Source organism: Branchiostoma lanceolatum, chromosome 14 (genome assembly GCF_035083965.1).
Source record: "Branchiostoma lanceolatum isolate klBraLanc5 chromosome 14, klBraLanc5.hap2, whole genome shotgun sequence".
NCBI classification, from domain to species: Eukaryota; Metazoa; Chordata; class Leptocardii; order Amphioxiformes; family Branchiostomatidae; genus Branchiostoma; species Branchiostoma lanceolatum.
Genome location: NC_089735.1, coordinates 5,993,057 through 6,011,116, shown reverse-complemented (window position 1 = coordinate 6,011,116; position 18,060 = coordinate 5,993,057). Strand labels below are relative to the sequence as shown.

Below are 18,060 nucleotides of genomic sequence, written 5' to 3'. Positions count from 1 at the left end.
TGGTAGAACCGTTCCCGCGAACCTGGGCTCTCCTGTGCCGCAAAGGCGACGTCCTCCGACGCGAAGGTCTGAAGTGTCAGTCTTGGTTGTGGCAGGTCAGAAAGCTTCCGGCGCCAAGATCTAAGTGCAAATCGAGTCCTGGCGGTCGGAAGGGCGTAGAGTGTCCGCTTTACATGCTCGGTTAAGCCGCTTAGGTGGGAGATGGAGCGCAGCGCGTACCTGAGCTGAATCTCACCTGCCCTGTAGTCTTCAAGCCGCAAGTTTCTTACAGGTCATATAACGCAGATTTGCTGTTATGGGTTATGTAGACGATATGCCATAAAGAAAGCAGGTGTAAAGAGCGGCTTTTGGTTACTCATCTGGATTTCAGGGCATGTAATAAGATTGATTGCGATCGTCGGTGGCACTATGGTGTGTGTGTGTGTGTGTGTGTGTGTGTGTGTGTGCCTGCGCGCGTGTGTGTGCCTTTTTATGTATATATGTCTGTGTCTGTCTGCCTGTGTGTGTGTGTGGGTGTGTGCGTGTGTATGCGCGCGTGTGTATGTGTCTGCGTGTGTGTATGTGTATGTGTGTGTGTGTGTCTGTCTACCTCTGAAATTGGACAGAGGGATGAACCCGTTCACAAGCGCGGCCACTCAGTGAGTCCGAACCCAGGACAACTGTGTTGACGGTCGTGTGAACTCCGCCCGCCCTCTCAGCCACCAGATGGGGAAAGGTATTCCCCTCAGCACCTTTCCTGTCGTGATGAACGTGCGCGAGAATTTCAGACCCAATTAAACATACACTTGCGTAATCTCATTAAGAGAAGGTGCCTCTCTCGCCGCTACCCGCGCGCGCATTTGTCCTATTAATTATCGCAGTTTAGGTGAGTCTTGCTACCCTATTTATGAAGCAGTGTTAAATTTTTCAAGTCGGAGATTGGAAAAGGCGAACGGGAGTGACTATGTCGGGGCCAGGCAGTCAATAAAACGGCCCGGCAGAAATTAGCCATTCACCCCGAGAGGTCCCCCACGACCCTCCGCTGATTGACTTGACGTAATAGCTTTGCTTGGTGATAAATCATCAGGTCCCCAAGCCCCAAATGGGATCTCTTGCCACGATATTATCGAAAGGGAGAAGACTTTTTCATCGCTCTTGGAAAATGGGATAGGATAAACTGACGGCGGGGTATCTATTGCTAGCTGGAGGGAGTGTTGTTGCGCACGTTCCGGGCCACGCCGTTATGAAGGGGGCATAACCCCGGAGCTGAGAACCACAGTGATCTCTAGTCACCGATTTTCGATTCAGGTCTGGCGGATTTCGTATTACAAGGGAACCGTCTCCCGCATTTCATCACGGCATTATACTTGTCCCGTCTCACTAGCAGGGCTATCGATCAAGGGGCGAAGGTGTCGAGCCGGGCGGATCAGGGTTAGCTTCCCGCCGCCGAGAGGGAATAGCTGGGATCGGAGGTTGAGGCAGGGAAAGCCAACTGGACTAACCGCAGTGGACGCGAATGCTTCACGCCGTGCTTACTCGGAGGTTCCCACTTAATGCAGGGTCTCGATTTGCGCGCGTAATTAATAGGTTCCAAGTGCACGGATTGATCGGGTTAGACATGGTCAGTTTGCGCGCTGCCTTCGGTGATGGGATCTCGGAGATGCAGGCAGCTTCCCATAAACAGCGGCGTTACCGCGACACTATGCCGGACATATAGAAATATATATGCATCGCCGCCAATTACAACCAATCACACGCACGCTTTCAGCACCAACCAGCCGAGCGGGGCATGCAAACACGCTGATAAATATTTACTACCCACCGACTCGCACGTCTGACCTAACTCTGTTCTTTCCACTCACTTAAGCAATACCCGTCAGTCAAACACACTTTTCAGCCCGAAAACAGACAGTCCGAACCCAGAGCGTGGTCACTAAGCCGAACCGACCACGTGCTCCGGCATCTGCCTGTTCTTCCGCGGATTCTTGTGATTAAACATAATATCTCATCTGCTGTCGATGACCAGACGTCAGATAAACCCCTAAATCACCCGGATTTGTAAGATCAGTCGCCCGTTCTGAGCCGAAAAGCGCCGTGTCCGTAGCCAAACACGTTTTCAACTTTCAGTGTGGAGAAAAGTTTTGGTGTGCTCTGTCGACCATGCTCGTGAAAGGCGCAAAAGAGCCTGGTATCACTGGTTTACGATACCTCTAATATCACTTCAACTTTTCCACCTACTTGAACAAGAGTACTTTTTCTGCCAATACTACAGCTGTTGGAATAACTAACTGTTGAGAACCTTTGTAATTTGCAGGTTGGTTGTTAAATGAAGAAATATTTCCTAATTCAGTGTTGTTTATGGATGACTACGCACGCGCACACGCCTGCATTCTCATGTCTCTGACCGAACATCGTCAACTCGACTGCTTCAGTGAGTTTGACCTGGTCTCTAGATTTTTTTCCTGGTCGTCTCCTTCAGTGCCAACTTAGTTCTCACTTTTGGCTAACATCACAAGGTAGCCATTCCACTTGACGGCAATCGCGCTGCGACCTCGCTGCGACCTAAACTGGATTTTTGTAAGCCTTGACGTCATCATGCAAAATGTAAAAGTATGACTGAAAAGACAAAAAAAAAAAAAGCGTAAAAACATTCGTTTTTATCTGTGACACTGTTTGACCGCTCTGTCAAATCGCAGCTAGATCGCCGCCATAGTGCGATGGGGGTGTAACTGAATACAGTATTATATTGGACCTACCTCTGTCTCCTTCTCGCTTGACCTTTTCAGGGTTGCTGTGGTGAATGCCCAGGATGCCGTTAATACTGTAGGACGAGCCGTTCTGCGCGCTGTCCGACCCGGGAGCGTTGTTGGACGCAGAGGTAGCCACGGGCCCGGACGCCATGGGTCCCACGGAGTTGGGCGTGCCAGCGCCCTGGGGTGACTGCTGGGGACTGTGGGGTGACTGCTTGGCCTTTTCCGCCGCCTTGTTTCGGACAATCCTGTGGACGAGATTACGAGTCATCCTGTGCATGGGCGAGAGTATGTGGAAGCTACAGTGTTGTCTCTACCAAACCAACAACATACAACGGACTACATTTGGGACATGCCTTGAGATTTCACCCTGACCACCACGTACTCATATGCTGTCCTGGGTTGTAAAAGTTACGGGCTACTTTTTTCCTCTTTGAAAGCGTAAAACAGACTCAGGAAACAACTTCCTTCTCTGTCTTTTTTAATTCAAAAACTGATTATCTCATGATCTTAGGTCAGGTACAAATCTAAGGGAACCACGCCGGGCAAGCGAGACGCGAATAGTTTTACACACTCGGTCCTAAGTGATTCGCCATCCTAGATCGATTGTGTTGTATATGGGGAGCTGGCAACGTTCCACGGGAAAATGGGTTTTAAGTAAATTCTTTGACGTTAATAGCTGTATTCTTAAAAGTCCTGTCGACTCTTATGTCACAGGTCATCAATTCATTCTTCTTTTCTGTTGATGCTTTGCATGTGTGCATTAACCCTTTTAATGGGTGGATTGAAAGTTCTCTTTTTCTCTTAATTATCATTTACCTGTATTCAACGCCATTGCCGAAACTAACTATGTGTAAAATATGCGGACGAGAGTCCAATTACCGAGCTCGTTCCCATGTTGGCCCAACTGTAGCCAACTGGTACACCGGTGTGAGGCCAGGTGTAGGCAGCAGGCAGACCTGGGGACGGACTGTGTTTGGGAGGGGTCATGGCCCCGTCTTTCATGTGTCCAGGAAGAGTCGACGACTACAGACCATAGTCGGCCAAATTTTCTCCTTTACTGAAGCCATTATCAGAGCTTTTGTGTCTATAGTGTGACGTATTTGCATAGATGCCGTCGTATCATGACCATCATGACAACAGTCTGAGAACACTTCTTTATCAGGGCTAGGGAAACAGATAAGACTATACTGGAAGGAAGCGGCGGTGCTTTCTCTGTGTTTGGCACGTTATCATTCGCCCTTGGCCTGTCAAAGTCGGAGGCCGTAGGTGGTGTTTCTGTCCATTATAGGAAACCATGGTGTAAACTGGAGATCGTGTGGAGGGCTATCGCCCAGCGTGGCCTGTCTACCCGATGTTCTGCCACACCAGGACCTGTCATCTAGAATCAGCGGTGCCGAACCAAATATCTAACACACCAAATTGAACGGACGGCCACCGGTGTTCGCTGTGTGGAGGCTGCCGGCAGGTGGACGCGGCCGCCCCACGGTCGTGCGTGGCCTGCCGCCCCGGCCTTCTCGCCTCGTCATTTGGGTGCCCCTGACCTGTGTCGGGTCGGGTTTCGTCGCACAGAGACCGAGAAATCCCCCGACAATAGAAGCCGTCCGCACGAGAAAATGCATCGGTGCGAGCAGGTGGACCTGCCCGCCTGCTGTGTCCGCGCGTGCCCTTCTACTTTGGTGTTCTAACCCCCACCTCTCTTTGTTACATGCCTCTATAGGCAGATTATACAGCTGTCTGGTTTCATGCTAGTACGAACCTTTTTTCATCTCCAGTTGGAGGTCTACTAAGTCACCAACAGCCAACCCTTTAAAGCTACCCCCTCCACTCTTCAACATTTACGTCCCATCATTTTCAGTTGCCTACCTTAACTGATAGACCTTCGTAATAAGTTCTGATGGAAACTGAGCCGTGGTCGATAGGCCGGAGCACCACATTTCCGACAATAATTGGCCTACAAGCTGCCCTATTCCTTAGTAATTGCGGTAGGCTATCTTTGACTAGATAGCTCGGACAGATAAAACTTAGGCGTGGCAAGACGACCCAAATAACATCCCCAGGTGTTACTACAAAGAGGGCGTGTCTAGTTTAACGAACAGGACAGAATACCAGCACGACAATGTGTAATGCGTCTCTATCTCTTGTAAGACACGGGATTTAGGACGCTCTTCTACCACAATCACCGCAGCCAAATGAGACAATCCCTCTTGATCTCTTGTTAAGAACATTACATTTGGGTGTGGTCAGTCGTCGTGGATGCGCATAGCTTGTTGGCATTTAAGAGGTATTAAGGCTGCATTACTCGAGATTGTTTGATGACATAACTTCGGTGCGGCCACTTCTTCTCATCCAGAGAGATTTAACCCTATTCGATTCTGGGCTTATAAAGGATGCGTGTTAATCCCAGGGAAACGTCTAACGGAGAGCACCCTGTTTGTCTTGTGCATCTTACAATGAATCAGCAAACAACAAGGTCCCCTTTTAGTTTACTAGTTACCCCGAATGTAGGACCGAAACTATTGGCTGAAGAATTACCAAATCTCAGTGTTTTCAAAGGCCCGGTAAACTGTTTTGGCTATGCGCAGCGCGGAATGTAAACTGGCCAACTTGCCTATCACATGAAAGGAGGACATGTGGATTGCCGCAAATAGATCTTACTTTCCTGGATTTCACATGGACGCTTCAATTTTGGGAAAACGACGAGTGTCATTTCTATCGCCATCGTTACATTTTAGTGTTGACCCTTTGGGTTACATGCCTTCTAATATTGCAGCAGACTGCGTAATGTGTGGAAACAAGCCCTCTAGCTTAACACATCGCTGACAGAACTGTTAGGCTATATGTAAAACTATGTCACCTGTCCTACGGAATCTAGCTACCCCTCCAGCTGATAGCGTATGACGTAGATCATGACACTAGACTATCCAGCAGAGATTTTCTATATACCTCGCCCCAACATTCATCTATGCGATACGTTTGACCTAACTAACAGTGACAGACGTACAGAAGAATGACGTTCTTGTGAAGAACAGCCGACATAAGGCGCAGCTGAGCAGTGGTTCGTATTGTACAGCAGGTCGCGTATCGTACCCCTGCCCCCGGTGGGAGTGTCCGGGCAGGTAGGGGGAGGGTTGTTCCCACGTTCCCTGGCCTAGGACCTGGCACGGACGTCCGCGAACTCGACACCGGCGGAACGCCAGAGGTTAACGGTGATGTAATTTGGCAGCGCACAGCGTCACCATCTCTTCCTACACCCGGCCGCTGTATCGTATAAGATCATCTACGATTCCAGCGCTTCGCTTTGAACGTTAGGAACGATTTTATGCACTCTTCTGAATAACAACTTAATAATAAAAGAAGAACATTGCTAGGCGCAGGCGGTGAGTGAAAGGTTAATTGTGATGGGATTTGTCGGGATAGACTGTGCGTCAGGGTGAGCTATAAAAGGTCCTACATTGACCTGGTTTTGAGCTAGTTATTTTACGTCAGACAGAATCCGCCGACACGTTCAGAGATTTGCAACAACAGCAGCCCCGCAGCCGAACCGCTTATGAAGAAAAATGCCTGCTGTTAGGGACGGAACACTTCCAACTCCAACCTATCTGCCGGTTTACACTTGACGTATCTCTCCGATCTCCACCGACCGTAGATAATGGCGGCGAAATTTCCCGACGATATTCTACCCCACTTCGCGGCTCGATGGCGCCCCTGGGAAGAGATATTTTCCCAATTTCCTATAAAAGTTATTCATTCGGTTGATTCTGAGTCGTATAACCATTTCGTGCTGATGGATGGGGGAGAAATTGTCCTGTTCTTCACTCGATAATTCTGATCATTTGCTTCGATTTCAGAGGGTGGTGGTGTAAGATTGGGATTAGCCTGTAGAAATTGGCCCGGTACAACGCTTATTGCGGGCGGGCTCCTCCAGACGTTCCCTCGGGACAGAGCTAGGCGGCGTCGGCCACGTCTCCTACCCCGAGACGTCGGCCTGCGTCGCGTGCGTGGACGCCTGCCATTGTTAAGGCTTGGTGCTCCGGTTACGTTTCAATCTCGCTAAAAGTGCGGTCCCCAACAATGGACGTTGTGGGCAAATTTTCACGGTGCATATGGCAGGAAATGTGCGAAAACAAAACCCGACGGGTTTATCTCTTCGGTTTGAGCTGAACGTTGTAACTAAATCGACTTCAACCACGTTTTTCGGCAGAAGTCACGAAATGGTGTCATCTATGTAGGGAACTTGGAATGGAGTTGTTCAAATGCAACCCGGGGGAAGCAGGTATCGAGGAAACATTTTGTACAAGTCACGGGCTTCGGATTTACAACAACAGTCCTGTGAACAACCGCGCCACAAAAGATCACAAAACGTCAGAGAAAAAGGTCTTTCGGGTCCTTTCAGTGCGCCGACCCCGACAACCCCGTTGAAAGGACGGGCCCTCCCCTGCCACACTCGCCGCCGAACCCTCACGATGCTCTGTCTCTATTTATCTTAACGCCGCATTTAATCTATACACAAGAAACAATACATCAACTACCGGGTGTTGAAAGGCCACGCTGAGCAATATTGGACGGGTTGCCTGTTCTTTTGAGAACTACGAACGCGGAAACGCTAAGCTAACATTACGTTCAACAACACAAGACATAAACTACGCAGCGTTAAGGACGCGGAAAAAAGCACACAATCACAGATCCTCATTCTATACACGTCATAAAATATAACATTTTCATGACATCTTTGCTATGGGTTTATAATCCTATATCGTCGAAAACGAAACATTCAATCGCCTAGTTTTTCATCCACTTTTCACATACACCGCACACGGCAAGAATGAATAAAACATAGCGAGAGCCGCCCGTCCTTTTTCCATCACTTTCCAGGGTAATAAAAGAAACGAGGAGGGAGAACCGGCGGAGATTATCGCGGTTTTAATGACATTTTGATGTTACAGTAGCTGTGCCACTACAATTAGGCATGTCCAAAACGTTTTCCTCACCTTGAAATATTACCCTGCATATAGATCGAATATCATCATGAACTCAAATAGTCTATTAATACTTGGTTATACCTTAAATTGAAATCGATATGCGTTAATAAGTACAAGGTTGGTCTATATAAATCAATAGTTTAGACATGCTAGATTTAACTATAAACAATACTAATATTTTTGCTACCCCCGACTGTATTGATTTGTCTCGAACTTTGCGGTTTTTTCTCCGGAGAGGTTTGGGTATGAAAAACGAAGCAGACATCTTTGAACTTTTCTGCCTTTAACAGAATGGTTCCAGCCGTTAGTTCGCTGCGTAAATTGGGCGTTGAGCACCGCCAACCTAACCCTTTCATCCCAACCTTCAAAACGCAGAAACCGTCACTCAGTGACAAGTACATCTTTGAGCAACTTACGATTGATAACATTTTTACTCTGACGTCGCCTCTTCTGTTTCATGTATTGTGAAGAGAATATCACTTCCTTTGCCTCTTTGGTATAAAGAAATGGGCGTTTCAAGAGACGTAAAAAAATGCATGGCTTTTCGAGGAGGCTGGGCCGTTTAACTCAATCTCTTTGAAGACTCCGGCTGAATAGAGCTACAGCATGCACACCGAGTTAACCTTAAGGCACAGGGTCTCCGACCTTCAAGGCTTCACAAATTTCCCTGTCGTATCCTTCGTCGTTCTCTACTTTCAACTTTGAACAAGTCTTTTGATGAATAAATGGCCCTGACATGGCTACATTCACCATTCAGTTATTTGCATCGTCAAGGACATCTAAAATTTAACAATGAAGTCAGGAAAAGGGCAAAACATTTATACCTCAGGCTGCTAGACGGAAACCCTGCCTTACATATTTCATCAGGCTCATAACCTCATATTTGTGGAGGAAATAATACAAATTGCGGTTATCAGTTTTGAATATTCGGATGAATATTGGTCGTACATCAAGACTAGCAGAACGTGACTGTGGCGGCATTGAAGGGGAGGTGCCGCAACGGGCCGTCAGACGGTAGGGCCAGGCCGTCTGTCACACACGGACCTCGTCTCAGCACAGCCAGGTATTCCAAAACAAAGTCATTTTCAATTACTCACACCCCCATGCCACGAAGACGGCGACCTCGGTGCGACCGCCCTACGACGGAGCTCCCAACAAATTTTATAGATAAAAACTAATCTTTTTACGCTTTGTGTGTTTTGTCGTCTTTTCAGTCATACTTTGACATTTTTCAAGATACTCCAATTATGAAGTCAAGGGCAACACAAATCCTATTTAGGTCGCTGCTAGGTCGCAGCGCGATCGCCGTCTAGTGGAGTGGGGGCCTTACCTACACATTGATCTATTTATCTACTGTATCAATTATTCTTTCACCAGGTTGGGTCTATGACTTTTTAACAATACAAAATGAAAACCTCAGAATGACCACTTACTGTTGCCTCGGGGCAAAACGAAATTTTGTTTGACCATTATTTATCATACTCTGAGTTTATGATTATTTTTTGCAGCAGTGCAGCCCGAAGTATGGCATTAAGCGTTCAACTTAGGTTCCCGTTGGTAAAAGGAAAGGGTTCTCTGTGTAAAAGCAAGTGCCACTCTGATAGTAATAATACTACGTGACCCTCCGCGTACTGGGACCGGGCCCACAAAGCCGGGGCTGCGGCTTAGGAGACCTTGCCAACACGACTTTCGATAAATGGGAAGATAAATTCTCCCACCCCGACGTTTGATGCCTTTGAATCAGCAATTCCGCGAATGTGGTGCTCACTTTTGATACATCCCATTCCGAGAGTGTTGACACGGGCTGTCCGAGGTCGAGTCTTGATGGAGGCGCGGATTGTGCGAACCACACTTACATTTTCTCTAATAATTCCTGACGCCGGGGCCCGATGTCTGCGCTAACAGCCACTCATCTGACGCTTAGGCCATTACTGGCATTAGAGTGCGCGCGAAAAGATATGGAAACTTTTCATTTCGCCTTGTATCAAAGTGGCCGCGGCCGAAATCAAAGCTAGCGTGATTCCTCAAGCGCTGCAGAACTTCAAGTTTAAATGGACTGCGGTTTGGAGATGCTCTTTTGCTTTCATCATGACTGTCCACGAGAAGGAAGATAGGATGCACTCTGCTTACCGTGATGTGGGCGGGCAATGTAAAGCATTCCATAGATAAATCTGCCTTTCCTGCCTCGCATCGGAAGAGCTACTTACAAAGAATACGTTTTCCGAAGAAAAACACCCACAAAAAAGAATTTTTGAAATTAACAATCGTAGATCAATACAGTTACCAACGGTGACTAAAATGATATTTCAAATTTTTGTACTTTTCCCATCTTCAACGAGATTTCCTTTTCCCTGTCGCCAGGAATAGCGCTCTTTAGTACTATATAATCCTGGTGCCACTTCTGTGACAGGTTTCGGAAAAATATCCACCTGAAAATAACACTCCGACAATTTAGAATGACGTGCGCAATTTTATCATGGGGAAGTATATACTGTAGTGTAATCCTGGCAATCACGCTAACATATTGGATTCCTCTCTATCAAATTTAGAGAGAGTTCCAAGTTCTACATCACAGCTTACTGGCTCCTGAAGGCGATTACAGCACAGAAAAGCTTTCCTCTCGTCTGATCTGCGCGCTGACAAATTTCCGGTGAAGTTTATCATATTTGGCTGAATGCGATCTACCTGTATCTGAGCCGGATGTTAATGCGAGCAATCCCCACCGGTACCTACATGGACAGTAATCGCTATCCCTACCAATCCCTAAGTTGTAAGTTGGGGCTTAGGGTCTCAGAACCTTAATAAAAATCCATTACTGTGGCTTGGGTAGGAATGTTGTCGACGTATCAGTACCGCCTACTTGGGATTTGATGGCGACAACTGAGTGGGATACCGTCCGACTGATAACTGACGTATCGAAAGATATCAGAAATTCCGTCTGAGAGAGAAAATTGACTTTGTCCAGACAAAAATGCACACGATATTTCACGTCCTTCTAGATCAAACTTTTCTTTTGGCAGGTCTGCACGTTTATGGTTATACTTTATATTTTCCACGTTTCACGAGATTTTTTATTGCTCCTTGGTGGTACAAACAGAGATAGACCCTCTGATTGAATCGAGATACCTAAAAAAACTTTCATTCAGTTTACGATTTGAGAACAAAATTTCTGACTCCTGCAGTATCTCGAGTATCGATTTATTGACAAGTGACGTCACAACATGGTTTCCCCTTAGGTCAAAGTTCAGAGAAACACTGGCCAAAACAAAGTAAAAGCACGTCACATTGTTTGTCAAAACAATGTGTTTTGAAGATGATCTCCTGGTTTGCATTTTTCCTGCCCAATCTTACATCTCTAGACGGTACCGACATCTGTCAACACCTGTCTGAAGACACAGGTGGGCCACCTGTCCGGACCTCCACATCAAAGGACCCGCCAAGGAGATAACCAGCTCCTCCTGAGAACCTGGCCCGTCCTTCAGACCCAGATGGCGCGCTGTTGTCAAAATAAGGCGGGTAATGCTTTCTTACGGCCGCGGGGCTGGGGAGTGGGCACGGTAGGAAGGGCGCGGGCAGTGTACACAACAAAGCAAGCTTCGTAGAAAAACACAAATGCATACCTTTCAGTCCCCTTTTAGCAAACCTGAAATTTTCCAAGGACTTTCGAAACAATACTGAGATACAGGAAGTTTACCGGTTAAACAACCAGTCGTAAAGCACGTTTCTTCTTTGACCGTCTAGCGTGCGCCTTTTCAGCTCTCATGTTTACGGATATCAGATGAGAAGGAAATGTGTTTTGTACCGACAGTTCCAGCTATATCTACGTTACGTCCCAAGGTGTTCCAGAGATATTCTAGGAAACGGCTATGAGCATCACCTTGTTTATTGTAGATTGCATCTCTGCAGACCAGAAAAGACTAGTATTTCTTGTAGACTCCACGTAACGTTAACATTCTCAAGGGAAAGTCGATATACTTATCACTTTACCAAAAAAAACAACTCAAAAACACAATGTAACATTCAAATGTTTGGTCATCAAAATCATGTATCGATGTTTTTTTCCAATAGGCACATGTTTTTGATGGCGTTTGATGACAAAGATTCACCAAGGGAGCCTCAATATATATTGTTTTTGCATTACTAAAAATATGTGTATAGTAATACTAGTTGTCTCACCTTTGTCTAAAACATGTTTTTTTTTAAGAGACCCTTGGCAAGACTGTCAAACTGAAGAAGACTTTCTCTCTACAATCTGAATGATAGATGGAGGACTGTACCATAGATGGAGGACTGTACCATAATCAAATCGAGGGGTGTCCCAAGTAAACGCAAGAATCTGTATATAAAATCCATAGTCTGTTATTGTCATTTACAATCATGTCTATTTTCCCAAGTTTTCAATAGTTTAAAGAGATCTGACCTATCAGGGACTAGTTATCTCAGTTATCAGTGCTTATTTGAATTACTCTGGTACAGCGCTGAAGTTTGGTATATATACACCCCCTGTCAGATATAGAATGATTGGTTGTAACCGTGCCTTCAAATGGAGCCATAAAATTAACAACCTCTCCTGTTACTTTGTACTAAATCTCGATCACCAACTGTTCAGAGATGTAGAGCTCTTTAAGCAATTAAAACGCACTGAAGTGTACATCTGGGCTTCTTTAAGAAAATCAGATCATGCCTTCCAGCCTTACATGTGTAATCTCTTAGATAATGGCGCTGTTTCTTTTCAAGTGATTGTCACAATTAGGCCAACATTAGCGTCTTGGTTGATATCACAGTCTAGGCTTGGTTTTTGAGGGAACGCGAAGCCTATTATACTGGGAGGACAGAGAGCATCTGGGCCCTGAACGGCCCTGTCCTGCACCCATCTATCTTCTACACCCATTTTGCTACCAGACGATTATAAATCTCTTAGTTTTGGCGGATAATGTTAGCCTTACGTGGCCTATTGATCCTCCACTTCCCATAGATACCAAGGACGGAAACCTGCGGGGCACCGAGCACCATAATATCATCGGAATATCCCACCGGTCCTGATGTTGGAAAGGACAGATTGGGAAGACAAAATTGTAGTACTGTATTAGATATATTTCAATATATATCAAAAAGATATATTTTAGTTTGTACAGTTTCCCTGATGGTGTAAGCATTAGTGAATAGGTGCATTCCGACTGTAAGGTGAAGGTTTTAATAGTTAAGAAAATGCCGAACAAATGAAGTATTTCCGCAGTGCGGGGCATGTTTAAGTTCACGTGTAGGGGCCTTCGGGCCGCCATGGGTGGATGTGGTAGGAGGGTAATCAAGGCCAACATCTCACACAAGATCCGGTACCAGGACCGCCAAGGTTACCGCTATGGGGGTGGCACAGTTGCATACAGGAAGTTTTGGCCCAAACGCTTGTTAACACATGTAAAATTCTGCGCTTGTCGGGTGGGTTTGGTTGCACATGGGGCAGTTTTGTACCGTGATTGCGTGAGAGGGGGAGAAACTTAAATCATAACACAATCGGCATGAGAATTGAGGGAATTCCGACAGAACGCGTAGGGCGATAGAGGCACGAGGATTTGTTTCCGATACCTGTTGATGTTAATAGACACTTTGCATTAGGGCGATTTACAGTTGATACGTTATCAATGGTTAGAAGACTATTTCACCAGCACAATCACAAGCATTGCTCCATTTTTACCATTTCTAGTTGAAATTAAGATAATTTTGCATGTCCCACATGAACACAAGAGCTGGAGGGTCAATAGCCGAGAATCGAAGGGCTGGAATTTAGGTCGTGCATCGGTAATGATGAATAATACAATATTTACAAGTTGCCTGATATACTTATCGTACCCTTGGTACTGCAATATGTGCTGTTATTTTAAAACCACGTGTTTCCAAAAATCAAGCTACTATACCTTCATGCATATAGGAGCATTTGTGCTGTGTATAGAGGGATAATTTTGACAACTTACATTTGAAAGGTAAAAATGCTTGGAATTCGGTTTGGATGTTTTGAAAATATGACAGCTTCTTTAAGCATTGAAAGTGGGATGCTGTCTAACCGTTTCTTGCGTCTTTTTACGTCTCATATTTGCCACCTAAAAAGCTTCCCGCGTGCTAAGATAAGATCCCGTTCGGCACAGTAGTCTTGTACCTTATGGTCTTTAACTGAAGCCTGTAGCCGCGTTGCGATCTGCGTTTGTTGTACCTCCAGGCGAAAAACTGCGGCTCGCCATTTCCCTCCACGTGCGAGGGTATGGCGCAGACAGCACGAGCGGACTGCTTCTATCTTATCTATACACCGATTCCACGCGAACGGGAGATGTCCCGTATTATACAAGAACGGGGCGATAATACCTGCTTATTAAGCTGGTAATGACAGCTGAATTTTTGAGATCTTTGACACCGTTTGCACGGGTAATGCGCCGTGGATTTGTTGCATGCACTGTCTGTGATCAAGAAACCACCGTCTCTCCGATCCACATCTACAAGCCATCTTCTTCACGCATTTTACGCGATGTAACGTCAACCAAACACTGTACAATACTCAAAACTATAGCGAATACACAGCAAACCCGTCCTGGGTTAGGTGTAGTTGTAGTTAAACCAGAAATATTTGGAATTTAGGAACCTAAAGCGGAGCAGTTTTGCAACCTAAAAATTATCCGGTCTCTTTGTTGTTGATCCTTGCTGTTGTAAGATCTTCAACGCTAAATGTGCATCCATGTACGCTGTAACAACGTATTTACCTTTATGTTATATGTACGTTATCGACGGGCCGATCTGATATGGGAATATGAGGTAACACATGAGCTATGATGTTGTCAGTGGAACGCCTTCAGCGCACATGTTGTTATTTCTGATTCCATGATAAGGACTGTAGTCACACAGTGTAGGAACACCTGTGATTATGTGTGTGAGTGTAGACTGGGTATGGCCTTCCCCCTTAAACTCAATGATGACTCCATGCTACTAAGTTGTTACAGCAAACGTAGATAGAAAATATTCTATGTATACGTTCTAGTACGTTGTGGCATGCTAATGTGTATTCTACATATTGTGAGTATAACGCAAACGCGTGAGCTAAGTCTGCCTACCTGTTTATAGAGCTGACACTGGGAACTGTGTCGTTGTCACAAATGCCTTCCGCCAGTAGCCTGTCTCTGATCTCCCATGCGAACATGGTCGGGTTCTGTCGCTTGTACTCGGCAATCTTTTCAACAACCTTCGGAGTCGCCACCTTGGGTTTGGAGCCCCCGATAACGCCCGGCTTGATCGAGCCCGTCTCATAGTACCTGTGAGAAGAGAAGGACAGGTGTGTTTTACTGTTAATGTTACATTGAGAAGAAAACATGTACATTTACTGTGTGCAAGAAGTGTACTCGGGAATAAAGCAGGTCTGAGGTGTTAGTAAGATGCTTTGAGAGAGGAATATCTATCTGAATAAGCCCTGCTATGCCGTGCGTTAATTCTGAGTTGTTTACATTTTTACTAGCATGTCACTGTTAGATTACATACAGCAAACTGGAGGACAACGAAACAGAAGTTTGCGACAAGTACTCATACACGTCTGTTGCCTCGCAGTTCGAGCATCACCAATCATACGTTAGATATTACTGCACTGGAGTGCACTTGAGCCTGAGAGACCGGTATTTTCAGCTTGATCGACTCGATATGTATTGTCCTCGGGGTAGGGAACCTATCTGTCCCACAAATAAGTTTCTATTTTCCATTTTACGCTCAGAAAGTCGGACGACATTGAAATCCTTCCCTCAGAAGTCTACAGACCGACCAGACGAGGTTTTGGACGGTAATGCACCGTTGCCATGGCAACTCCCGCCCGTGACGCCGAGGTATGACACAGTTGACATAGCCCGGGACCCGAACTAAGGAAACGACATGAAAAATGTACGCAAATAAAAAGGAAAGACGTCCCTCCTTCATTCGTCATTTTGTGCTTGGATGAGTGCTACTTCAGCGGATAGAAAGAAGCACTCAATCGTTGCGGAGCCCGGCCTCTTGGCTTGATCCTGCTGTCTTCTTCCCTCCCAAATCCCCCTTGGGTACAGCACTTATGGCTCGCGTCCCGCTAAATGGATACAGAAGTTTCCTATCTGTGCATTTGTTGCCCTATCTTCAAGGTTTCTTGCCATCTCTACCAGCAGATCCTAGGATGGAGGGAGCCTTGTTCGGAGACGGGATGTCGCGGTGTCCCAGCCGACCATGCGTCAATGTCATCTCGCTGTGGGACTCCTCAAATACAGGTATAAAGCAGGTGACACACAGGTGGTAGGGCTCAGACATAGGGCAGGGAAAATGGCAGGATATCTTATGTGATTATGTAGAACGTTATATAACAAGATGGGCAAAAGTTTTCATATAGTTTGTCCATACGATTTGTTCGAAGTGGGAATCAGAAACAAGGGCAGTAACCGAGTCTGTACCTAGCGTTTGCAAACAGAATATCATACCGACGTATACTAGTTTCTTTGAAAACTTGTTTCGATCATTCCTCTAGTTGTGTGGTTCTTTTTGTGGCTTCACAAACATAGTGTTGCTGCACGTAACCAACCCGATTCTCCTTCTCCTGTGAAACGTGCAAATCGTGGCACTTGGCTATTTACACGCCAGCCTTCCCGCGTGCCATCTCACGTCTCAGTACAACCAAGTACCCCGGAGTTCTGTTACCCCTCCGAGGGGTGTGTCTTCATTTCAGCGGCATCTCTCCCACAACACGGCCATTTAATACCAGTACAAAGGCCACGGCTTGTTTCATGTTCAAGCGCAAACAAAATTTCCCTAATCCCCCATGTTTGGTCTCTGTGGACGCTTCCATACACGAGATCATGTAGGACAACAAAACCGGGGGCAGCCGAGAAGGCAGGTTAGGGGATCGGGTTTGTTATGCTACCGCCGGGGTGCCTCTGTCCCTCGCCACGCGCCCAGCTGACCGAGTTTATTCACACAACCAGTGGGAAGTCTGCAGCAAGCGTGGCTTCAAAGTCTTCGCTTTCTTCCTACAACGGTTTCTCCATATAGCAACATAGCATCAATTCCAGTGACAAGCTGACGGCAACGAACAATAGATATGCCGCCTTGAATTCAATTCGATCTGCGCTCTCCAAAGTAAGGAAATATTGAAATTTTCATATTTCTTTATCGTTTGATTTCTAAGTAACGGTGACAGTTCGTAGACGGGAATGTGCAGAGAGCTGCCTTAGGGACAACTCACAGGAGAAAGAACCCTCTCTATCGCACTCCTCAGACAGAGTAGACAAGGTTAATGAAAATTATGGCTTCCTAAGAGTGAAGATATGATCACTTTTGTGCAAATGTCGGCCCCGATAGCATCAATTTTTGTGCAAATGCTTCATTCAAGGGTGAGAGATCAAAAGGCGAGGGGCCGGGGCGGCTGGTGGTTGGCGGGCCCTGTGCCTCAAGCACCCGACCGCTTGTCTCCTGATGGATTATCGGTAGGCTCGGCGACGGTCAAGAACTACGAGTGTATAAGCACAGGCCTACGCAAATGGGTCTGAAACACGCGGGCTACTCATAAGAGTGGGGTGTAAGAGCTGGCCAGATGAACCCTGATAGTGGTGAGAGAATCGCCAGGAGTAATGAAAATTACAGGCAAGTAAGATGACTAAAGGTGAGGAGATAAAAATCCCATTTTCATCGCAGACTCTCAAAGTGCATTTGACAAAAATGCCGTCAAATTAAAAACGTGTATGTTTTTGACAGGAGGAGATATCAAAAAGGAACAGATAGAAGAAAGCAAGTACTGTACATGGGAACTTGGAGGCACGAACAGAGGTAGGTGCGGTATGAACTCACGAGGGAAAATAACATTACACTACAGCACAATCTCACACACGTGTTAGCGGCAGCCACACTGCGTCAAATGCGGTTGTATATAAATGTTTTGACAACTGTATATCCCGTTAATACCATATTTATACTGCCGACCCACCTCTCCTATTTTTACGCTTCCTCGCGATAGCTGGCCGTTGAAATAACAACACTAACGGACTGTGAATATTCATTGACTATTGGTTCCAGCCTCCTCCTTTCTATCTATTCCCGTTCTTGGACCATTACCCTCCGCCAAGTGGCAATGGCTATTTTTGAGGGTAAATCGAGTGGTAGACACTCGTAACGAGTAATCTATGTCGGTTATCCGCACCGCTGGCTACCGTGGTAAAAATTTACTGATCGAAGCTTGGACTAATCCTCGGCCGATACCCCAAATCAACCCGTAGATGCCGGTAGATAACGTATATCCATTTTGTCCGATCCACTAACACGAAGTCCGTTTCCCAGGCATGAGTGTGGCTAGGTGTACACAAGTGTGT

The 18,060-nt window shown here is 46.2% G+C and overlaps 1 protein-coding gene across 18 annotated transcripts in view; it reads right to left on the bottom strand.

The window, feature by feature from the left end:
* Window positions 1-18,060, bottom strand: part of LOC136448285 (paired box protein Pax-5-like) — a 72,593-nt gene that overhangs the window by 30,362 nt on the left and 24,171 nt on the right. For 16 of the 18 annotated variants that reach the window (XR_010757853.1, XR_010757854.1, XM_066447661.1 and 13 more), the window contains exons 3-4: window positions 14,806-15,003; window positions 2,736-3,001 (exon numbers count right to left, since the gene is read on the bottom strand). Coding sequence is in view for 16 of the 18 variants with exons in the window: in XM_066447661.1 (XP_066303758.1) it covers window positions 2,736-3,001; window positions 14,806-15,003 (464 nt within the window). In the remaining 2 variants the exon portion in view is untranslated. The remainder of the gene's footprint in view (window positions 1-2,735; window positions 3,002-14,805; window positions 15,004-18,060) is intronic. The other 2 variants (XM_066447649.1, XM_066447650.1) reach the window with 1 other exon arrangement.